The sequence below is a fragment of the Microtus oregoni genome, unplaced genomic scaffold, assembly GCF_018167655.1.
Source record: "Microtus oregoni isolate MIOR12 unplaced genomic scaffold, Mior012 000033F_ref0000390, whole genome shotgun sequence".
Taxonomy (NCBI): Eukaryota; Metazoa; Chordata; class Mammalia; order Rodentia; family Cricetidae; genus Microtus; species Microtus oregoni.
In genome coordinates, this window is record NW_024543092.1 from 18,774,572 (window position 1) to 18,794,338 (window position 19,767).

Here is a 19,767-nt window from a genome sequence, read left to right on the forward strand (position 1 = left end):
AGAAGACCCAGCCTCCACCCATCTGAGGAAGTGTGAGAAGGACACCGCGGGGACCCTGTGAGGAAATGAGAGACGCGGAGCTGAGCGTGGAGTCAGCATGTCACATGTTGGTATTCTCTCGTTCGGCTGCCCTGTTGACACTGCCACCCCCATCTCTAGGCCACAGAGACAGGAATATCAAGACGGAGGATTTGCACTGATGGTGAAGACCGATGGAGCCTTGATGGGTCTCGAGTCCTCTTAAGAATACAGACCAATTGAAGCACTCCCCTCCTCCCCATGACGCTTTTGAAAGCAAATCTGTGGCTTTCCCAGCTCAAATAGTGGCTGGGGACACGATAATGTACACATAAACTATCAGAAGCAGGGACACAAGGGCTCTCTTTCCTGTTTTAGGAGATTTATTTATAATCCTGGGCTAGAAAGTAAATCCTAAAAGTGAAACTGAAATTTACTCTTTAGAAAAAGTTGAAGCCACATATTGCTGAGAAGATACTTGACACACTTCAGTGGGGTTCTCTTCCAGTGAGTGCCAGTTTTTAAATTCTTCCTTCCACACTGTAATCCAGTGCCTCATGACAGTGACCAAATCCCGCTATCCTCCCAGCATACAAAGTCAAGCTGCTCAGGCTGCGGGCTTATGCTATGAGCAGCCCGCCCCCTGCTGGTGAGCAATTGAACAGCACCTTTCAGGGACCACGCTTGGGCAACGTGCTCTTATTATTGTTTTGGAAGAATGTGTGCATGCTAAACTTGTTTGTTTGCTTTTAATTCAGGGTGATGGGACCCATAGAGTTTCTGGCTGAGGACTGGCGGACACAGCGCCACACTCTGTGTTCCGGACTTGCAGAAATAGACTTTACAACACGATTTAGAACGGCACTTTTGCTGATGGTGACAGTAGCTGTCGTTCCTTCTACTGGTGTACAAAAGCCACAGGGACTGGGAGCACATGGGATCCGGACTCCCTGGGCACCCAGAGGCCAGGGCAGCAGACCAATGCCTCGATCGGCTGTCATCTGAGAAGTTTCCTCCAGCAGCAGATGGGAACAATATAGAGACCCCCATCTGGGCAATGTGGAGAGGGTGATAGACCTTGGAACATCCACCCCTAAAAGGGACATCTCCATCGGTCCCTCTCCTCAGGGTTCAGGGAGATCTGAGGAAGAGGAGGCAGAAAGAGTGGAAGAGACAGTGGTGATGGAGGGCACCAAGGAATCAAAGCCTTCTGGCTGGGGCACACACAGACCCAGAGACTGTGGCAGCACACACAGGGCCCACATGGTCTGCACCAGAGGGAGTCCTAGAGCTAACAGATGGACACACACCCTCCCTCATCCAGAAGCTATCTCCCGTGGATAGCCACCGACAAATGAAAAATCGGCTTTTCAAACATAGTCTTACAGGGGAAATAAACCACTCTTAAGGGTAGGTCGCATGCCCAGTAGTAAATGGCCAGCAGGAAACAAACCCAGCTGTAAAGTCTGTGCTACTACGTGTACTACAGTACTACGCCTGTAGTGTGATGCCTGCACTATGAGGCGGTTCGCGTTAGCGAGCCGTGAAAGGGGCCTGGCGATTTAAACACACAAAGACACACACAGACAGAGAAACGGGTACACAGGTCATGCTTGAAACAACAATGCCAGGAATGCCCACTTTATTGTGTTCAGGGACAGCTTATATAGTGCTCTGGCCACGCCCCAGCTCTCAGGATCATTCAGCTGCAGCCACCAGAACCCACTCCCCTGTCTCAGGGTCTCGTGCTCAGAGCAGCTGCAAACCCAGGAAAATGAGCTGTTTTGCTCAGAGCAGCTGCAAGCAAGTTGTTTACAGGAAATTCAGGGTCTGGGGGTCCGCAGCCCCCAACACCCAACCACACAACTGGAGGTTCTTTGTCTCATAATGTTAAGTCAAGGTATTAAACTATACAAGTCTTCTGCTTATATATTATAGCCTCTGATATTTAGTTTCTATGGGATTCCTATGTGTGTGAACACGCGTGTCTCTGTGTCTATAAGTGTTTGTCCTATGTGTGTGAACATGCGTGTCTGTGTCTATAAGTGTTTGTCCTATGTGTGTGAACATGCGTGTCTCTGTGTCTATAAGTGTTTTTCCTATGTGTGTGAACACGTGTGTCTGTGTCTATAAGTGTTTTTCCTATGTGTGTGAACATGCGTGTCTCTGTGTCTACAAGTGTTTTTCCTATGTATGTGAACACGTGTCTCTGTGTCTATAAGTGTTTCTTATGCTTTTTCTTCGGCTCTTTTTTCTTGTTTGCTTAGGTAATATTGTATCTTTCTGGAGTCTTTGATGGAGTTAAGAATAGTTAGTTTATAGTTATAGTTTTCCTTAGTTATGATAAAGATTATTGTAATTTTTACATGATAACTGTTTTGTTATATGCAATTATGCTATGTTAAAGTTAAAGCCTTCCTTTGTTTTTGTTTAAACAGAAAAAGGGGAAATGATGGAGGAAGGTCATTGGTTAAAAAAATAAAGAAACTGCTTGGCTGGCCCTCATAGGTTAGAACACAGGTGGGTGGAGAAAACAGAACAGAACGCTGGGAGGAAGAGGAAGTGAGCTCAGACTCGACAGCTCTCCTCTCGAGAGCAGACGCCTCAGAGAGACACCATGCCTCTCTCCCGGGCAGACACACGCGATGAAGCTCCAACCCAGGATGGACGTAGGCTAGAATCTTCCCGGTAAGACCAGTGCTCACAGATTATTAGAGATGGGTTGATCGGGATATCAAAATTAGCCAGTAAGGGCTGGAGCTAAAGGGCCAAGCAGTGTTTAAATGAATACAATTTGTGTGTTGTTATTTCGGGGCATAAGCTAGCCGGTGGCGGGAGCTGGGTGGCAGAATGCAGCCCCACAGCTCCCACTACACACAACACATGTTTACTCATGTTTCTGGCATAGCACACTCATGATGGTCTGAACAGGTGGGTAAGCCTCAAGTACCTGTTACCAGTTTCCCTGGTAACGACGTAGCCGATGGTCAGGAACACTGTCCACCACTCCCAAATTTAACCAGCCCAGGAATGAAGGGCTAATAACAGCTGAAATCCAGTTGTTAGCTTTCCAGATGCATACATGGCATAAGAATCAAACGAGGGGATCTGGTTTCTGGTTCGTCGGAAACACAGCATTTCCCTTAAGGCAATGGCTCTTAACCTACGCGTCCTGACCCCCTTTGGAGGTCGAGCGGCTCTTCACAGGGGTCGCTTAAGACCATCAGAAAACAGAGATATTTAAATTATGATTCATAACAGTAGCAGAATTACAGTAATTAAGTAGCAACAAAGATAATTTTACTGCTGGGGGCCACCACAACATAAGGAACTGTGTTTAGCGGGTTGCAGCAACGTTAGGAAGGTTGAGAACACGGCTAAGGATTTAGCGCCCTCTGGCGGCCAGAGGTGCTCTGCAGCCACTCTGAAGACCATGCCGGGGCACAATGTTATTCAGTGGAATCTCTCTTTTCTCTCTGTGTGTCTGTGTATGTACATTGAGCTGTGTGGCAGGTGTGAGGTGTGTTATGTGTATGTACGTGTGTGACATGTATTACTTATGTGTGTGCAGTGTGTGGTGTTATTATACTCAGCTGTGTCCTACGCACGTTACTCCACACTGTGTGAAACAGCGGTGCTTTGTCCCTAGAGGCTCTGGTGTCCATTCAGAGGGCGGAGCGGGACTGCGCTCCTGGGTGGACTTCAACCGCTCATGCAGCAGTTCTGGCAAGTGAGTTAGCCCAGGCAGTAGGGAGGGTGGCACCCTATGCATTCACGAGGGTGAATTGAGACTGCAGAGGCTCATGGGTATATCAAAATTATATCAAGGAAACCAGCCCCAAGAACTCACTGGACATGCCAGACCAAGGAAAGGGTGGGGCTCCCTCACCTGAAACCCATGGACATCTGGTGCCTTGGTGATAAAGGCCCCCACTAACCTGTCAGCTGACACCCAGTGTGGACCAGCAGAGGACTCCTCCTGGCCCTTCTGCTCAGCTCCATGCCCATCGCCTACTCAACTGCCCCCTGCTCAATTCTCTTCCCGTCTCAGGGCCTCCATCCAGCCGCTTCCCCTTTGGCCTCTGCAGCTGAGTTTATGGTGACGTCTCTGATTTCATCTGGCTGCAGTGGTTGATTCTGCCATGGCAGCTGCTTCTGCACTGGCTTGTCAACACAGACTCAACGACACCTCTACCATCCCACCTCTGAGAACTTTCTTCACCCTCTGCATCTGCTCTGTAGCCAGTACATCTGTATAAATACGTGTATCTGCCTGAGAGATGTACAGATATAGCTATAGTGTGTGGTGTCAGTTAGTGCTAGACATTCAGATTGGAATGAAAGATCTGTGCTCAACTTTGCCAAAACACTAAGGGAAGTGAGGTTATCTGGCAAATTGCTGAGTCTGAGGCCACTGGACCTGTGAAGTTACCACCATTCAACACATTCTGACATTGTGGAAAGACATATGCATAGTCCTCTATATTTATGACCAAGTGTGCTCGTGACAAGTGTATCTATGCTATATAGGATGCGTGTGGTATGGTATACATGTTTGTACAGTATGTGGGGTGTGTACATATGGTGTGCCTTGTGTGGTAGAACACGTATGTTTGTCTGTGATGTGTGTGGTATTTAGTAGTGGGGTGTGTGTGACTGTGTGAGTGTTTGTAAAGGGAAGTCCACAAAATAGAACCGGGAAATGGAACCCAGGACAGCCTGATTTGTATGACTCTTAGCTACCGAGCTAAGACTTCATACCTGGGCATTGCGTGCACAGAGGCTCATGTTAGCTTCCCAGACCTGTAAACCAGCTGGTCTGGACTGCCCTGCTTGGTGTGGGGTACACTCTACTGTCCAGTTACTCTTCTCTTGCAGTGTACCCCATAACCCATTTCTCCCGTCTAAATCCCTTCTCCAGTTTCCACATGAGTGGCGACGTTCTTTCCCAGACATCTCCCCCACGCCTGAGCTATTCTAAACGTCTGTGTATGAAGTCTAGGATACAGCAGAGAGACTTGGGGATTCAGGTGACGGGTTGACACAGGGCTTTTAGCTAGTGAGTTACAGGCTCCTAACGGGGCAGGGTAACTTTGGGGGATCTGAGAAGGGGAAAGGAGCCCCTCGCCCTGGAATTTGGTTGACCCCTCACCAGTGGTAGAACAAGAATTCCAGAACAATCACTGACAGCTCACGACCGCTCTTTCCTAGTCACAACCGTGCATTTTCTAGGGCACTCACCAGGAAACCCACGGCAGAGAAGGACACGTGCTAATCTCCTGAGCAGGCCCCACTTCCTAATTCTGCCTTGTCAGATTACAGTTCCATCCAAGGTGTTTCTGGAGCCACCACACTTCCTTTACTTATCAAGGGGTCCTTTGTGACACTTTGTGAAAGAACCCCAAAGCCACCAAGTTGGTACACAGGGCAAATACTAAGACAATGAATGGCTGCCCTCCCTTGAGGAGCCCGAGACCACACTCAGGCAGGCCTTACTCTCTGTGCTTTTGCCCACACTCACACTCTCGAGGGTGTCTGACTGTCTTCCCCTCAGCGTCCCCTTCCTCTTAACCCTCGTGTTTAAGCCTATATGAAAATATCTTCAATAAAATCTCCAAGTTCGTGTCATCATAAACTGACTTTACATGAATTCTTTCTGGTGTTGAAAACCACAAATTCTGCTTTGACATGAGTTGAGATCCCTAACAGTCTTTGGAACTCCTCGGGCTGCTGAGAGAGGCAGTGTAGAACTGTGTCTCTGACCCCTTACTACCGATGCTAAGACTCCCTAGAGTCCAAACCCCTTTTGGGAAGCTGTTTTCACCGGAGGCTTCCCAAGTCTTCTTCAGGATGAGGTCTTGAGGAGGATGTCTGGAAAGGAACTACCTCTGGCTGGAGCTCAGGTAAGGAAGCAGGGCACACAGGCTGGCAGCTTCAGGCAGGCAGGATCTCAGGGGCTACTGAGGCCTCTAGTGGAAGAAAGCCCCACCACAGATCTGCTGGGAGCTTAGTGCTTCTCTTTATAGTCAGACCATCCCAGGAAAAGGGATGAGGGGGGCGGAGCTGCTTCATGGGTCAGTGGGAAGCTGCCAAGCATGTTAGAGCATTGTTTATAAAATCACTATCAATAATAGCAGCTAGTTAATATTGCAAACACTCCTGATTGTTATTTTCTGCACATAAGCAACTGTAACAGAGGACGAGGCAATCTGACTTTTAACTGACAGCTTTTGACCCTGGTGTGCCGGCTGCCTGGAGCCAGGACAGGCCCTTGCGGAGGTGGGTGGGATACCTTTAAGCCAGCGCTTCTGTTCTGAACACCTCACGGAGGAAGGCACACAAGAACTGCCGCTGTCTGCTGCAGCACACGAACGTGTGGCCTCAATTACAGCTGCTCCGAACACTTGACACTGGAGGTTTTACCATCAACAGCCTTGGTGAACGCTTAATGACCCAGCAGCCTTTCCCCCAAGACCAGAGGGGGACATCCCCCCTGATGAGTCAGCAGAGGGACAACTGTAACTGGTACAGAAGAGAGGGTTCCATGATTAGTGCAAACACAGTTGTTTGCACAAAGGTGTGCATGGCCGGTGTAAAGAGCCCTTTTCTGGTGCAGCGGGCTATTTGGCACACCTCTGTGAGGCAGCTGGGAGACGCCCTCTTGTGCTTTATCTGGTGCTTCAACAAAAGCCTGAAAAGGCCTCCTCTCTTCATCGACACTTTCTTACTTTCGTAGAGTGGGCTTTTGTGGTGACATAAAGACAGATGAGGTGGAGAGCTGCCGGGGTGGCCAGCAGCCTCCTCAACAGCTACAGAGGCTGAGCCACGAGAGAGGCAGCGGAGTTGCAGCAGCGGAGCGGCAGGAGCCGGTGGTGGGGGTGGCGCTGAAGACAGCAGTTGGGGCAGTGAAACATCGGTAAGACAGAGGGAAAAGGGACAGCCAAGGCAAAGGAGCAACACTTGCCACAGTGGACAAAGCAGCAGGTGGCAGCTATGCAGTTTCAGAGAGCAGCCTGGGAAGGGACAAGAAACATGTGGGAGAGGAGAGAGAACCAGAGAGAGAAACACAGGCGTTGGCCAACAGAAGGGTTCCAGGGAGCTGCCAGCCCTTAAGGGCCATGGAGCTAGATGCCTAGATCCAAGGACTATAACACTATGGCTGTTGGGGGCTGGGAATATGGAACCCTGCTGTCAAAGGGTAAGGGATCCTGACTATAACACTTTGTCAAGGTAGGATATATCTATATCTATTGTCTGTCTGTCTGTCTGTCTGTCTGTCATCTCTATCTATCTATCTATCTATCTATCTATCTATCTATCTATCTGTACCTAAGTATAGTACAAGAACTGAAACACTAGAGGGTGCCACTTGCCGAGGCTCCCAGCAGTTGGCTCCTCCTCAGTCTCAGAAGCTAGATTACAAAGGCTGCCAAGGACCAGGACTGGACAAGCCACTCCTTGCCTACCCGTGTTCCTATCTAGGATACAGCAAAAGGGCACCGTCTGGCTGCTGAAGATGCCAGGAGAGAAGAAGAGCAACCTCTCAAGCGCAGGGAGGATGTGTAGAGAGATGCGTGTGTTTGTGTGTGTGTGTGTTCTGGAAGGGTCTGCCTCCCAGGGTAGATGTGAGGCCAGTGCCCCGAGGAACCTCCTGCCAGTGCGGCGGTGTTGGGAAGTGTGCCCTTTGAGAGAGAAGAATGTCTTTCTAGGCTAGATTAGTTCCCGGGGAACAGGCTGTTACAAAATGGGCCCTCCATCCCTTCATTGGCCTGCTCGCCCTCCACTTCCTACCTGGAGCTGCACTGCCCTGAGGCCCTCATCAGAAGCCCAACAGATGACGGGATGGTGCATGCTTAGACTTCCAGAACCCTGAGCAGATAAACCCCCCTTTATAAAAATCGGTCATGGTAACTCACGCCTTTAATGCCAGCACTCGGGAGGGCAGAGGCAGGAGGATCTAAAGACCAGCCTGGTCTACAGAGTGAGTGCCAGGACAGCCAGAACTGTTACACAGAGAAACCCTGTCACAAAAAACCAACTAAACCAACAAAATCAAACCTCTTTCTTCATAAATCAGTTAGTCTTCGTTTTTCTGTTACTGCAGCTCTTTCTATTACAATTTAGGAGAATAGATTATTTATGACTTGTTTTCTACTGCCATGACCGAACAGTGAGGACAAAGTAGTTTATAAAGGAAGGGGTGTGCCTGGATACAACATGCCTCTATTTGCCCTTCGATGGCATCTTCCATTTTCCCTCTGTGGTACCTGACATTTTTAGCATCCAGCCTTAAACAACCCAAGCCCCACCATTTCATCATTTTGCGGTACTCTATGACTTGTAAAACACTTCACATAGCTTCTCATTTCATTATTTATAGTTCAGTAGATCTTACTGGCCCCATGCGGCACAGAGGAAAAAAGCTGTAAGCGTTTGAGTGACTTGCCTGGAAGAGAAAGAAATCAAACAGCTTCCTTTGATGGCCAGCCTAGGGCCATTTCTGCTCCCGAGCAAACCTTTTCACGCTGGCTAAGTGCTTTGTAAACGCACCACTGAGAGTCTGGTGGTGTCCTCAGCATTTATTTAGCTCCCATAGACGAGATGGAGGGACAGTCCAGGAGGATGCGCTGGCTGTAATGGAGATCTATCACCAGCATTCCGCTCTGTCTGCACATCGCTTAGGCTGTGTCCAGAGCGGAGGGCTCAGGAGGAATAGCACCAATAAAGCTTGTTTATTTAAGCAACGAGTGACTCAGTAAATACACCTCCAAATCACAGGACTAGGAAAAGTCACTCATGCTCTCTTGACTGGGGGAACACAGTGGGGTGGGGACAGGATAGCCCTTTGGAGACAGGCAATCTCACACCCTGGTTATTGGCTCCAGGAGCATTCCCTCCTCCAAGAGGCTCTGTATCTGCTGTTCTTGTCCCTGAACACCTCTGTGGAAAAGTCCACACTGAAACTGTTGCCTGATCCCCCAAACCTGCTTCTACTGTTTCCTCTTCTGGTGAAGTTAGAACTGAACAGCCTCCTAACATGCTCACTTCTCCTAGCCCGTCTCTTAGTTCCTTCCCATTTTATGGGGTCCCCCCTCAGGCCCACCATGGCTCTGCCTTCTCTGCTGCATTCATAAGCTGCCGTGTGTCTCTGTCATCCCATGTGAGTAGCCTCATCTCACCTTAGGACCAAGGCCCTGGGTTTCTCAGTTTCCAGGAGTCCTGGAGGCTGATGGTCTGGGCTGGGATGCAGTCCGGGATTGTCCCCAGTCTCAGAGGACAGCCTCCATCCAGCCACACTCCTGTGTGTGCGGCTCACACCGGAGAGCTGCCCTCTAGCCCCCTTGATATAAGCCAAGGCGACTCTTCGTGAGCCTGGGGCTGGGGTGGACTCAGTGGCAGAGTGTTCACCTAGCATGCAGGAGGTGCTGGGTTCCTGCTGAGCACCCTTGTGGGAGAGCTCCCTGCTCTGACGGTCCTTGGAGCCATCTGTGGCAACCACCTGCAGTAGTTTCTAAGTCTAACACACAAGTGCCGAAGACACTACTAGACTCTAGGTGGTGTGTTTACTGAGCACTTAGCCTGTGTGAAAAGATTTGTTCTGTTGCAAAATAGCCCTAGGCCACAAGAGCTATTCTGGAGCCAATAGCTGATAACCTTTGCCCACCCCTGCTGTTTTCCTTACTCCTAGCGTTCCAGAAAGAGCCCAAGATACTTCCAAGTGTCAAACGTTTCTTTAGGCTTCAGAAGCTGTTTCCTTGGGCATCATCTTGGCAACAACTGGTACCTAGTACAGACGTAAGATGCAGACTTTAAAAGAGGGATGAAGTTGGATGTATCCTGCTAGATGGAGTCATAACTGGTAGACACAGAGCCCTGGAGGCCAAGGGTAGGCACAGATCAACCAAGGACTCAGCAGCAGTGTCAGGCTGGGTTGTGAGTACCTTAAATAGGCAGACCTTATGGGATTAGAGGTGCCTGGGGCGGGGAAAGAAATCATATGGAGTTTATGGAGAGACAGCAAGAGAATTCACTAATGATCTACTGTGTCCCACCACTGAAAATGATGGACTTGTGAAACTGAGCTGGTGACAACCTACCAAACCCGGAGGCAGCGATATTCTTTATAAATCAGCCAGTTGGTGGTACTGAACGGATAGAGACGTTTAGTCTACATTTTGTGCGGAAAGGAAAGATCCTGAGTTTGGAGTATATGCAGGTTCAGAAGCAGGGTAATGCCTGGGTCAGTTTGTTAGGGTATGGGCAAAGAAAACCTGCAAGATGGAGAGGGAGTGGACAAGGGATGCTCAGGGAGGGGTGCGCAGACAGACCTAGTCCAGGGGACACGAGATATGAATGACTTGCCATGCGGCCATGTTCACAGGACAGCGCACCCCAGGTGTTCCCCGGACGGAGCAGGGAGAACCCAGCTATCTGGCCTCGGCCAGCCTTCATTACTGGTCCTGCCAGTCCCACTCCAGGAGCTTCACTGAGGCACACAGTAGCAAGGTGAGAGCCTTGTCCTGTTCCCGCCACTCAGACATCCACTCGGAGTCGGCAGGTGATGCTGCGGATGCCACTGTTCTTCACCCACGCTGCCATCCGTGAAGATTTGAGGGCAGCTTCATCCCTCAAGGACACCCACCATCCCATCTCGACAGGAAGCTGCTCCTATTCTGAGTATGGGTTTGCTTTTATTGACAATGTAGCTTTAGGCAGCTCTACCTCCTGAAGCCTGACAGAACCCGGAACAACACCGCCTTGGACCAAAGACATCCTCTGGAAACAAAGGATGTGTCACAGTGTGGACAAGGCGACAGGGAAATTTGGTCCTCTGCCGTATCATTCTGGCCAGAAGCTATGGACTGGGAAGAGAGATGGAGTCACTTTCAATAAGTGGCGGGAGCTGTGCTCTAAAATGACCTCAGGTGAGGTCTACGCTGTAAACCAACAGGCCCACTATATGGGGCCATGTCTCCAGTAAACAGCAAATTTGGCTCAGGAATCAAGGTGCAGAAGCAGGAATGATCCGACTTATCATGTATCATGACCCACTGGGAAGGTCGTGTCCTGTGCATCTTGGCCTCTTAGATACGAACTCCGAATTTCCACAACACGTGCACGAGTGGTGGTGGGCGTCAGGGGCATCTCTGGTTGAGAACACACTAAGCGTTCCAGCAAAGTTCCAACTATAGCTGTAATCCGGCCAGTTGACGCTCCATTTGCTAACCAACCAGTGTGCAAGGCATCAGCGGTCTAGACAGGACAATGGAGCACCCAGAGGAGGAAGGGTTGCGATGTAGAGTGGGTATTAAATGGGAAGGGAACCTTTGGCGTCCGGGTGGCTCATCTACCAGAGTGGCTCAAATTGATGGGCAGAAACATTGAAAACTGCAAGTTTAAATGACCCTTTTTCTTTCTAACTGTCTTATCTCTGGCATTTGGTGGTAGCGACGGGAAGCTGACCAGCAAAGACCCATGTGTCTGCACGTGTTGCTAGCAGCGTGGCTAGCAGTGTTGCTAGCACAGTGTGGCTATGTAGAAGTTGCCCTACTGGGAAGGCTACCGCTGGGGTGAGAGCCACAGATATGACCTTGGAACTGTGTGTGACCGTGCTTGCCGGTTAATGCTTTGACTTTTGCTGTTATGTTTGTCCTCACAGGAAAAACTGAAGAGAAATAAAATATATTATTGTATCACCAAAATATTGTGAGGTCTCTGAGTTGAATTAGTATCATTTCAAAACAATTCCTGCTCCCTGCTAGCATCTGTGTTTACCATTCCTGGAGGAGTATTTCTTCAGCCCATAAACAGCATCCTTCTTTCTGTGCAGAGTGAGCACAAAGAACCACGGAGAGGCAACGCTTCACTAGGGAGGAAGCGGTCATTGGTACAGCTACCAAAGGCTTGGTCAATAATTGCCCAGCAGCCTTAACCCCCCCACCCCCGTGTACCCCACCTTGGATAAAGGTCATCAGAAAAAGTTGTGATGGTGCTCAGACGAGAACTGGCGTTTGCAAACGACTTGTAGACGCACACATTCCAAGTGCATGCAATTATTTTCAGCCCAGACAAATGCTGGCTTTATTCCTGTGACTCAGAAGCCTGCTGAAGCGAGCTGTGGCAATCTTCCTCCCTCCTACGACTGCAAAGATGACAGAGACAAGAACCAGCCTGGAAGCGACCAGTTCTTCTCTGTGCTTTTGTAACATCCCGGGGAAGGGGGGAGGAGTGAAGACAGAGGGAGCTGGCAGCCATTCTACAAACTTTTAAGGAGGACTTGCTAGGTGTCAGGCACCTGGGCGTAAAGATGCTATAGGAAGAGCATCCATGGGATGGGTGTGCAGCATGGACAAGCATGGTTATCATGAGGCTTAGGGGAGGCACTGCATTGAGCAGAAGGCCTTGTGGAGGAGGAGACATAGGATCTGGGCCTTGAAGGTTAAATAGGAGTTCAGCAGTCAGCAGACAGGGATGAATCCTCTTGGGTATTGTGGATTTACGAGAGAGAGAGAGAGAGAGAGAGAGAGAGAGAGAGAGAGAGTATGTTGAATCAGAGCCACTGAGGTCATTGTGGCTTTAGACAATGTTGGGAAGAACTCATCTTGCCTCACCGTTAGCCAGGGAGAATACAGTACCATCAGCTACTGTGACCCCCTGGGAAAATGGATCAGTTTCTGTGGTTTGTAAGAGTAAGTGTTTAGTTCGGAGGAGAGGGTGGAGGGGAGCAGAGCAGCCAGGAAACAAGTCCAGGCAAGAGCGAGTGGGACTGGACTCTTGTAGACCACGAGGGATCGATCTTCTGCTGCAGACTCCCCAAACTCCCAGCTGTTTCAACTTCAAGCTTGTTCAATACTTTAAAGCCAATTTAAAACCAAGTTTGAGTTTGCCGTTAAGAAATTGCATTAAGGGCTGGAGAGATGGCTCAGAGGTTAAGAGCATTGCCTGTTCTTCCAAAGGTTCTGAGTTCAATTCCCAGCATCCACATGGTGGCTTACAACCATCTGTAATGAGGTCTGGTGCCCTCTTCTGGCCTGAAGACATACACACAGACAGAATATTGTATACATAATAAATAAATAAATAAATAAATAAATAATATTTAAAAAAAAAAGAAATTGCATTAATCAAAAAATGCATTAAGTTTTGGGGCAGGCAGTTTAACAGATAGTAAAAGCTCGTTGGGCCCCAGGAGAAATGGGCTCCCCTTTCAGAGAATGCAATATCAAGAAACAGAAAGCAATCAGCTATGAAAGTAAGAACACAGAGAGGTGTTCATGGTGCACAGAAAAAATGCTTTCAGTGAACTGAACAGGAGGGTGAATGTGAAGAGGCCAGTGAGGGAGTTTGTGAGTGTTGACGGCATCTGGACACAGACACCTTTGAAGACCAGCTTCAAGGGGGCGGGGCTGCAGTTAGGCCCTGATTCTTCGGTGTGGAGAGTGTCGTCCTTTTCAGGACTGCAGGCCAGCAAAGCCGCCGGGGCTACCCTCCTACTGAATGTGGGCAATGGGAAACAAGTCAGCTCTGTTGAAAATAGACCCCTCTTCATTCTGTGGCCGAAGGGGACTGGCCATTGCGGTTTGCTGAAATAGCTTGTCTGGTTCATCCTCCCATGGCCAAGAGTAACTATGGAGGTTTGATGAGTTGCCCATCAAGAATGTACAGGCTAGTCTACCTCTATTTCCTTCTTCTTCCCTGGGAGGGTGGCTCTCATGGACTCTGTCCTTAGGATCCCGACAACTTTCAGCTGTGGGCAGCCACTGAACTGAAAAGTGGGGAGAGAGAAACTGAGAGGTCCCATCATGTTCCCTCCTTGTTTTAGGCTTAATGTTGGGTTCTCCATGACAATGCCTATCCAAGACCCCCTATACATCCATGGCTCTAGAACAGTTTATGGAGTACCTGCCTCTGTCCTAGAGTGGTTGTGGCCCCACCAATGCTGACCCAGTCCTCCACATTGATGTTGGTTCTTGTGACCTATCCCTCCACCACAGGTACCTTCCATCTGATTGGTCTCCGTTTGAAACCTTGACTGAATTCAAGACTTCGTGAAAGGTGATAGCAGAGATTCCAAGTTCTATTTCTGGCAGCAGTGGATGTCTTAGTTGCTGTCCTGTTGCTGTCAAGGGACACAGTGGCTGAGACAACTCTTACAAAAGAAAGCATGTATCTGGGGCTGGCTCACAGTTTCAGCGGCTTAGCCCATTATCATTATGGTGGGGACTGTGGACATAGACAGACAGCAGCTGAGAGTTTTACGTCCGGGTCCAAAGGCAACAAGGAGAGAGACAGAGACACTAGGCCTGGCATGGGCATTTGAAATCTCAAAGCCCACCCTGGTGATACACCTCCTTCAACAAGGACACACCCCCTAACCCTTCTCAAACAGACAAGCATGCAAACATATGAGCCTATGGGCGTCCTTTTCATTTAAACCACCATGGTGGACAACAGACATGTTTTTCTGAAGTTGTTGGGTAGTCTGCATTGGTTTTAAACGGAGGACTAGGAGGGTGATCAGGGCTAGACATAGGGGGCGTGTTTAGAGGCAGGGAGCTCCAGAGGAAGGCTCTAGAATCAAGGCTGACAGGCGCTAGTCATGACTCATTGAAAGCTTTATGCCGACTGTACCACCTTTCAGTATCTAGTGATTCACAGATCTGTTACCAAAGAGGGATCTTGCCCCTTATCGACAGGGCTTGGAATAACGCCTCATCTATCACACACATTTAGTATATATTTGCTGAATGAAATAATACCTTTTCGTGATGATGCTGCCGGCGCTCAACATACATCTATCCATGTGTATGCACCTATTCTGTATTGGGCTTGGGGATATAGGAATGGATACAGGAGAACAGCGGGAGAGATGCTTGTACCTTTGCCCGCTAGTGCTCTCTTCTGCAATGGTCTTTAGGACCACTGTCAAGAGTCCAGAGCTTCCTCTTGACAAGCTCAGAATCACTCTCCATGACTTCCAGGAAAGTGTTATACAAAGTTACAGATTTGCTGGGCGCTGGCCAGCAGGTATGTTAATGTAACTCAACCCTCTAAAGGGAAGTATTCATTCACCCTTTGCCAGCTAGCCTAGCAGGCTTCTTGACCCATACAGATGTTCAATTTAATACGCACTGATATTATAATGGGTACAGTTCCCTGGGTACTGGTCATATAAGCTTAAGGTCATCTTTAATGCTCTTTTCTCCATTTTTATGGCTTAGATATTAATGTTATGACCAAGGTTGGTTGCTCCCTCTTGAAGGATGATTGGGATTATAGGAAAGTCAGGGGCCTGGGCAGTGTAGGTTAAGTAAGGTTGTTCCTCCTCTTCAAATAGAGTCTCCCATCTGGAAGCTTTGCTTGATGTCGGCCGTACTGATGGATGTAAATAGCTCGATTATCCCCATTTCCCAGAGCCTCTTGCTTGATCATCCTCTGCTACAAAGATCTCAAGGCAGGGGTCCCAGGGCTTATTATTCCCGCCTTCAGTACCCAGTGAGCTTGAACTTGAGCGCCCCTGAGCTGACATAAAGGAACAGAACCCACAGTTGCCTCCTTGGCTGTGGAAAGGGCAGCTCACCCCTGCGTCTCCTGATATGCTGGTGGTCAACAATGGGGGATTGTATGAGAAAACCCGAGGGCACTAATTATAGTTATTTAGTTATGCTAATATTGGGTAAACACAGCTGCGCAATACCTTACAGGGATACACCTCTCTGCACTGATCTGAGGTCATCCAGATCGTTAACGGTTTCGACTATAAAATGTTCTGAAGTTTCCACGTCTATTTATCAGGTTCCTATCAATGCAATAGCGTGTTTATCTGCACAGATTTGGTGTTTAAATCGTTGCCAACAACCACATATAGAGAAAACTAATGAGTAAATCCATCAACTGTGCTGAAGTTCTTAATTCCTCTCTCTTAAGGCTTGATTGGTCATAATTAATAAATAAAAGAAAGCACATTTGCATCTCCCCGGGCCGTGTACAGCTCATTAGCGAATGGGGTTCAGGAAATGTGATCTTTACTCGGTCAGGATGAAGACACAGTTGAGAAAAATATCCGTGAGACTGATGAAACCATGCAGCCGTTTCCTGGCCTGTACAGCCCTTCGATGCAGACAACCTCTGATAACCATGCTCTGCTCCAGTGCAAAAGCAACGTATGCTCAGTACAAACTGCGCTTGGGCTCTGGACCTTGGCCTCTTCCCTGAGTTGCTACATGGTTTCCTCTTCTGTGGTGAAGCTGGGCAGTGGTAGCAATTTCTACTTGTCCCTGTGATCACCAGACAGGGCTAGCAATAAAGACCCTACTGTGTACTGTGTGGCTGAGCTAGGACGTTCTGCAAGTCAGAGTCTTTAAAAGCAGTTTTGACTTGGTGGGTTTATCATAAGGCAAGGGACATCTGTGCATGCCGCACACACAGGTAATTTTCAGGTGTGTCCAACTTTTTGAAGCTGTGACAGGTGTCATTTACACACTCTGACATGCTTTGAGAACTGCTTAGTTGAGTCATTCCCCCTAAACTATAAAAAAGTAAAAACAAACAAACAAACAAAAAACCAAAACCCCTCTTAATGATCTAAGCAAGTTTATGATTCAGCACTGAGCTGCATTCATAGTTATGATGTGTGTGCAGCCCGTGGGCCACAGGTTGGATAGACTTAAAACAAAGACATTAAATAAAATGGAAGCAGGGGCATAGTGACTTTTCTGGCTTAGATACTATTAAGTTGTCTTATCCCACTCTCCCCTGATGTGCCTTATCCCTATTCCATGCTCCCCGGGGAGGAAAACATCAGGGATCACGGATATATCCCGAATGGCCATTGGGAAGGCTACTCAGTGCTCTGTGAGTGAAGGTTAATCCTGGGGAAGCCAGAGGCCCAGGTCCAAGGCTGTGTGTGCTTAAACCTTCACAGTGGAACTAACTTCTGCTACCTACCAGAACACCGGGCCTTGCTTTGCAGGATGCGGAAATCACTCTTACCTGAGAGGTGGCCCCCGAGGCTTCAAACAGCGAGTCACATTCACCTTCGTGGTATGCTTCCTTACAGTCCCGGCAGAAGATGAACTGTAAGAGAACACCACACGTCAGGAACATTTGGCTGCATTCTGCATTTTATCTCTCTGGCTTGAGTTACGACTTCTATGGCAAAATACTGTTTGCAAAGCAGAATCAACTTATATTTTGATGGAGCTGCCTACTGTTAGTGTTCTGTGTACATCACTGGGGTAACAAGCATGAATCCTGCTGTCCCCTGCCCGCTGGAGGAGGCAGTGATGGAGGGGACTTGGGAAGAGGCACTCCTGGCGCCAGGACAAAGACTTTGTTCCAGGCTCATCTTCCATGTTTGTTCCAAGTTTGTTTTCCAAACACGATAGACTTACGTAGTCAGTGGACTTAGTTTTGTACTGAAAGCCTGTTATAAAAAGAAGGGATGGCTGTTTAGGGCTGGCCTGTGTCCCTTTGTGTGTCCCCTTCATTCTCCTAGACTCAGAAGGGGAAGTTTTATCTCCCAGTATCTTAGAAAGAGGCTCCATCTGGACATGGAGCCTCTAACACGTGAGTGGGGTAAAAGGAGCCATTAGGATGGCTTTAACCCATCAGTGTCTTTGTGTCCTATATGAAGAGATCCAAACGTGAACACATGGGCTGAGGAACGAGCATGTGAGGACACAATGAGAAGAACCATTTGCCTGCCAAGGAGAGAGGCCCCAGAAGCAACCACAAGGAGAGCAGATTTCTGTTGTTTACAGCTTCCAGCCGGCTATAGTTGGCTTCAGCCATCGTAGGAAACAAACGTGGGAAACAAATATAGGTCTTTTGTTGTTGGTGATGCTGGGGAAGAAAACCAGGCCTTGGATAAACAAGCAATCACATTACCATAGAGCCACATCCCAGTCCTTGGACCAGGTCCTTTCACTGGGTGATGATGCTCCTGGTAGCACTCAGTGACCACGGGACAAAGACACCCAAGGACTCTGCTGCCCTTACCCTTCACGTTACAAAGAGGAAGCTGGAACCAGAAGTGCTAGCTGACCCAGTGCCAAGGCTCTGCGTTGGTCCTGTTACTGCCCTGAGTAGCCCGGGCCCTCCAGAAGGCACATCGTGTTTCCCCCTTGCTGCCATGTACGAGGCTGCTGCAGAGGCTGAGACTGGCCCCAAGCTGTGTCTGACTCAGTCGTCATCCCACCCTGGGACACCTGGGACTAGACAAAAGCCACCAAATGCCTAGAATTCTCAGGAGACTTCCAGAGGCTTGGGAGCTCTCAAGCTCACGAGCCAGGAAATCAGCCAGGCGTTCGTCATGGCTTTGATTAAGGTAAGACGAACCTGAACCAAAAAGCTAGAGCAGCACAGACGGTACCCATAACTCAACTTGGTTTAAGAAAAGAGCATCAACTGTTTCTCTTGGCCTCATGAGAACCCCAGCCCAACATGCTCTGCCCCCATAGGACCTTCTTTATGCAGCAAGAATCCTCAGCTGTGGTTTGAATATCCTTCACCACAAGATGTTTTGGGACCAGATTTAATTTAAAATTGGCATTCCTTTTCAGATTTCGGAATGGTTGCATATATATACACATCCATAATCACACACATTAACATGTATACACATATGCATATATACACATATCGATATATAACCACACATTACATATATGCACACGCATATACATATATGTATACATGTGTGGATAGTGAAATATTTGGGTGATTGAACACAAATTGATGCATAAAATTTATTTAATATACTCCTTAACCACACAGCCAGAAGGAAATTACAAACAACATTTTTAGTATGTCTGTTTCTTTTTAATTTTTAAAATTTTGTGTGTTTGGGTATTTTGCTTGCATGTGTATCTGTGTACTACATATGTGCCTGGTGCCTGTGGAAGCCAGAAGAGGGTGTCAGATCTCCTGGTACTAGATTACAGGCATTTGTGAACTGCCATGTGAGTGCTGGAAACGGAATTCAGGTCTTCCGGAAGAGCAGCCAGTGCTCTTGGCCGTTGAGCCATCTCTCCAGCCCCATGTCTGTGTTTTGACTGTGTCCCATCACATGGGGTCAGGTGCAGAACTTTCTTTTGATGGCAAGATAGTGCTCAGAGATTCAAATGTGAAGATGCTAGATTTGGGGTCCAGGATGTTCCTGTCGTACTTCTCATAGAAGACTGACTGACCCCCAGAGTGATGGGATGCTAGCTTCACCACAAGCTTACGTTGGTGGGAAAAGGCATGCATCTGTCCCCACACAGATCGCCAGCACCGCCAGGCTCTGCTCCCTGATGATTTGTCACCCTGGATGCAGAGAGGTAGTGTTGCCTCCTATGTTTCCCTTTCTTTTTAGTGTGAGGGCAGAAATCTTCTTTCCGCATGGTGACTCAGTCAGCTCAGCCCGAAAGACTGACTCCAGCCGCCACTTTGGAAGGAAACTAGTCTGAATCTCTTGGCGTGACAGGAAAAGCGTTTCACATCTTATTAGCCAGGGGATGAGATATAAAATCAGTTTCATGGTGCAGGAACACCCTGGAGGTTGATCAGTTTGTCAGAATAAATAGGCCTCTCTTGACACAAAGACATTGAATTCGCTGGTACTGTGGAAAAAGGGCTATAAAGAGAAAACCAAGAGGACACACACACAAATGAAAGCCGCCATGCCATGTCCAGCGTGCAGAGGAGAAAATACTCTGTGAATATACTGGCAGCGACATTAATTCATGTGTTAATTTTCTTCTGCTC

General features: G+C 48.4%; 1 protein-coding gene across 3 annotated transcripts in view; it reads right to left on the reverse strand.

Moving 5' to 3' along the window:
• Nucleotides 1-19,767, reverse strand: part of Prkn (parkin RBR E3 ubiquitin protein ligase) — a 1,202,830-nt gene that overhangs the window by 23,795 nt on the left and 1,159,268 nt on the right. For all 3 annotated transcript variants that reach the window (XM_041680301.1, XM_041680299.1, XM_041680302.1), the window contains exon 10: nucleotides 17,011-17,094. In XM_041680301.1, coding sequence (XP_041536235.1) covers nucleotides 17,011-17,094 — 84 coding nt within the window. The remainder of the gene's footprint in view (nucleotides 1-17,010; nucleotides 17,095-19,767) is intronic.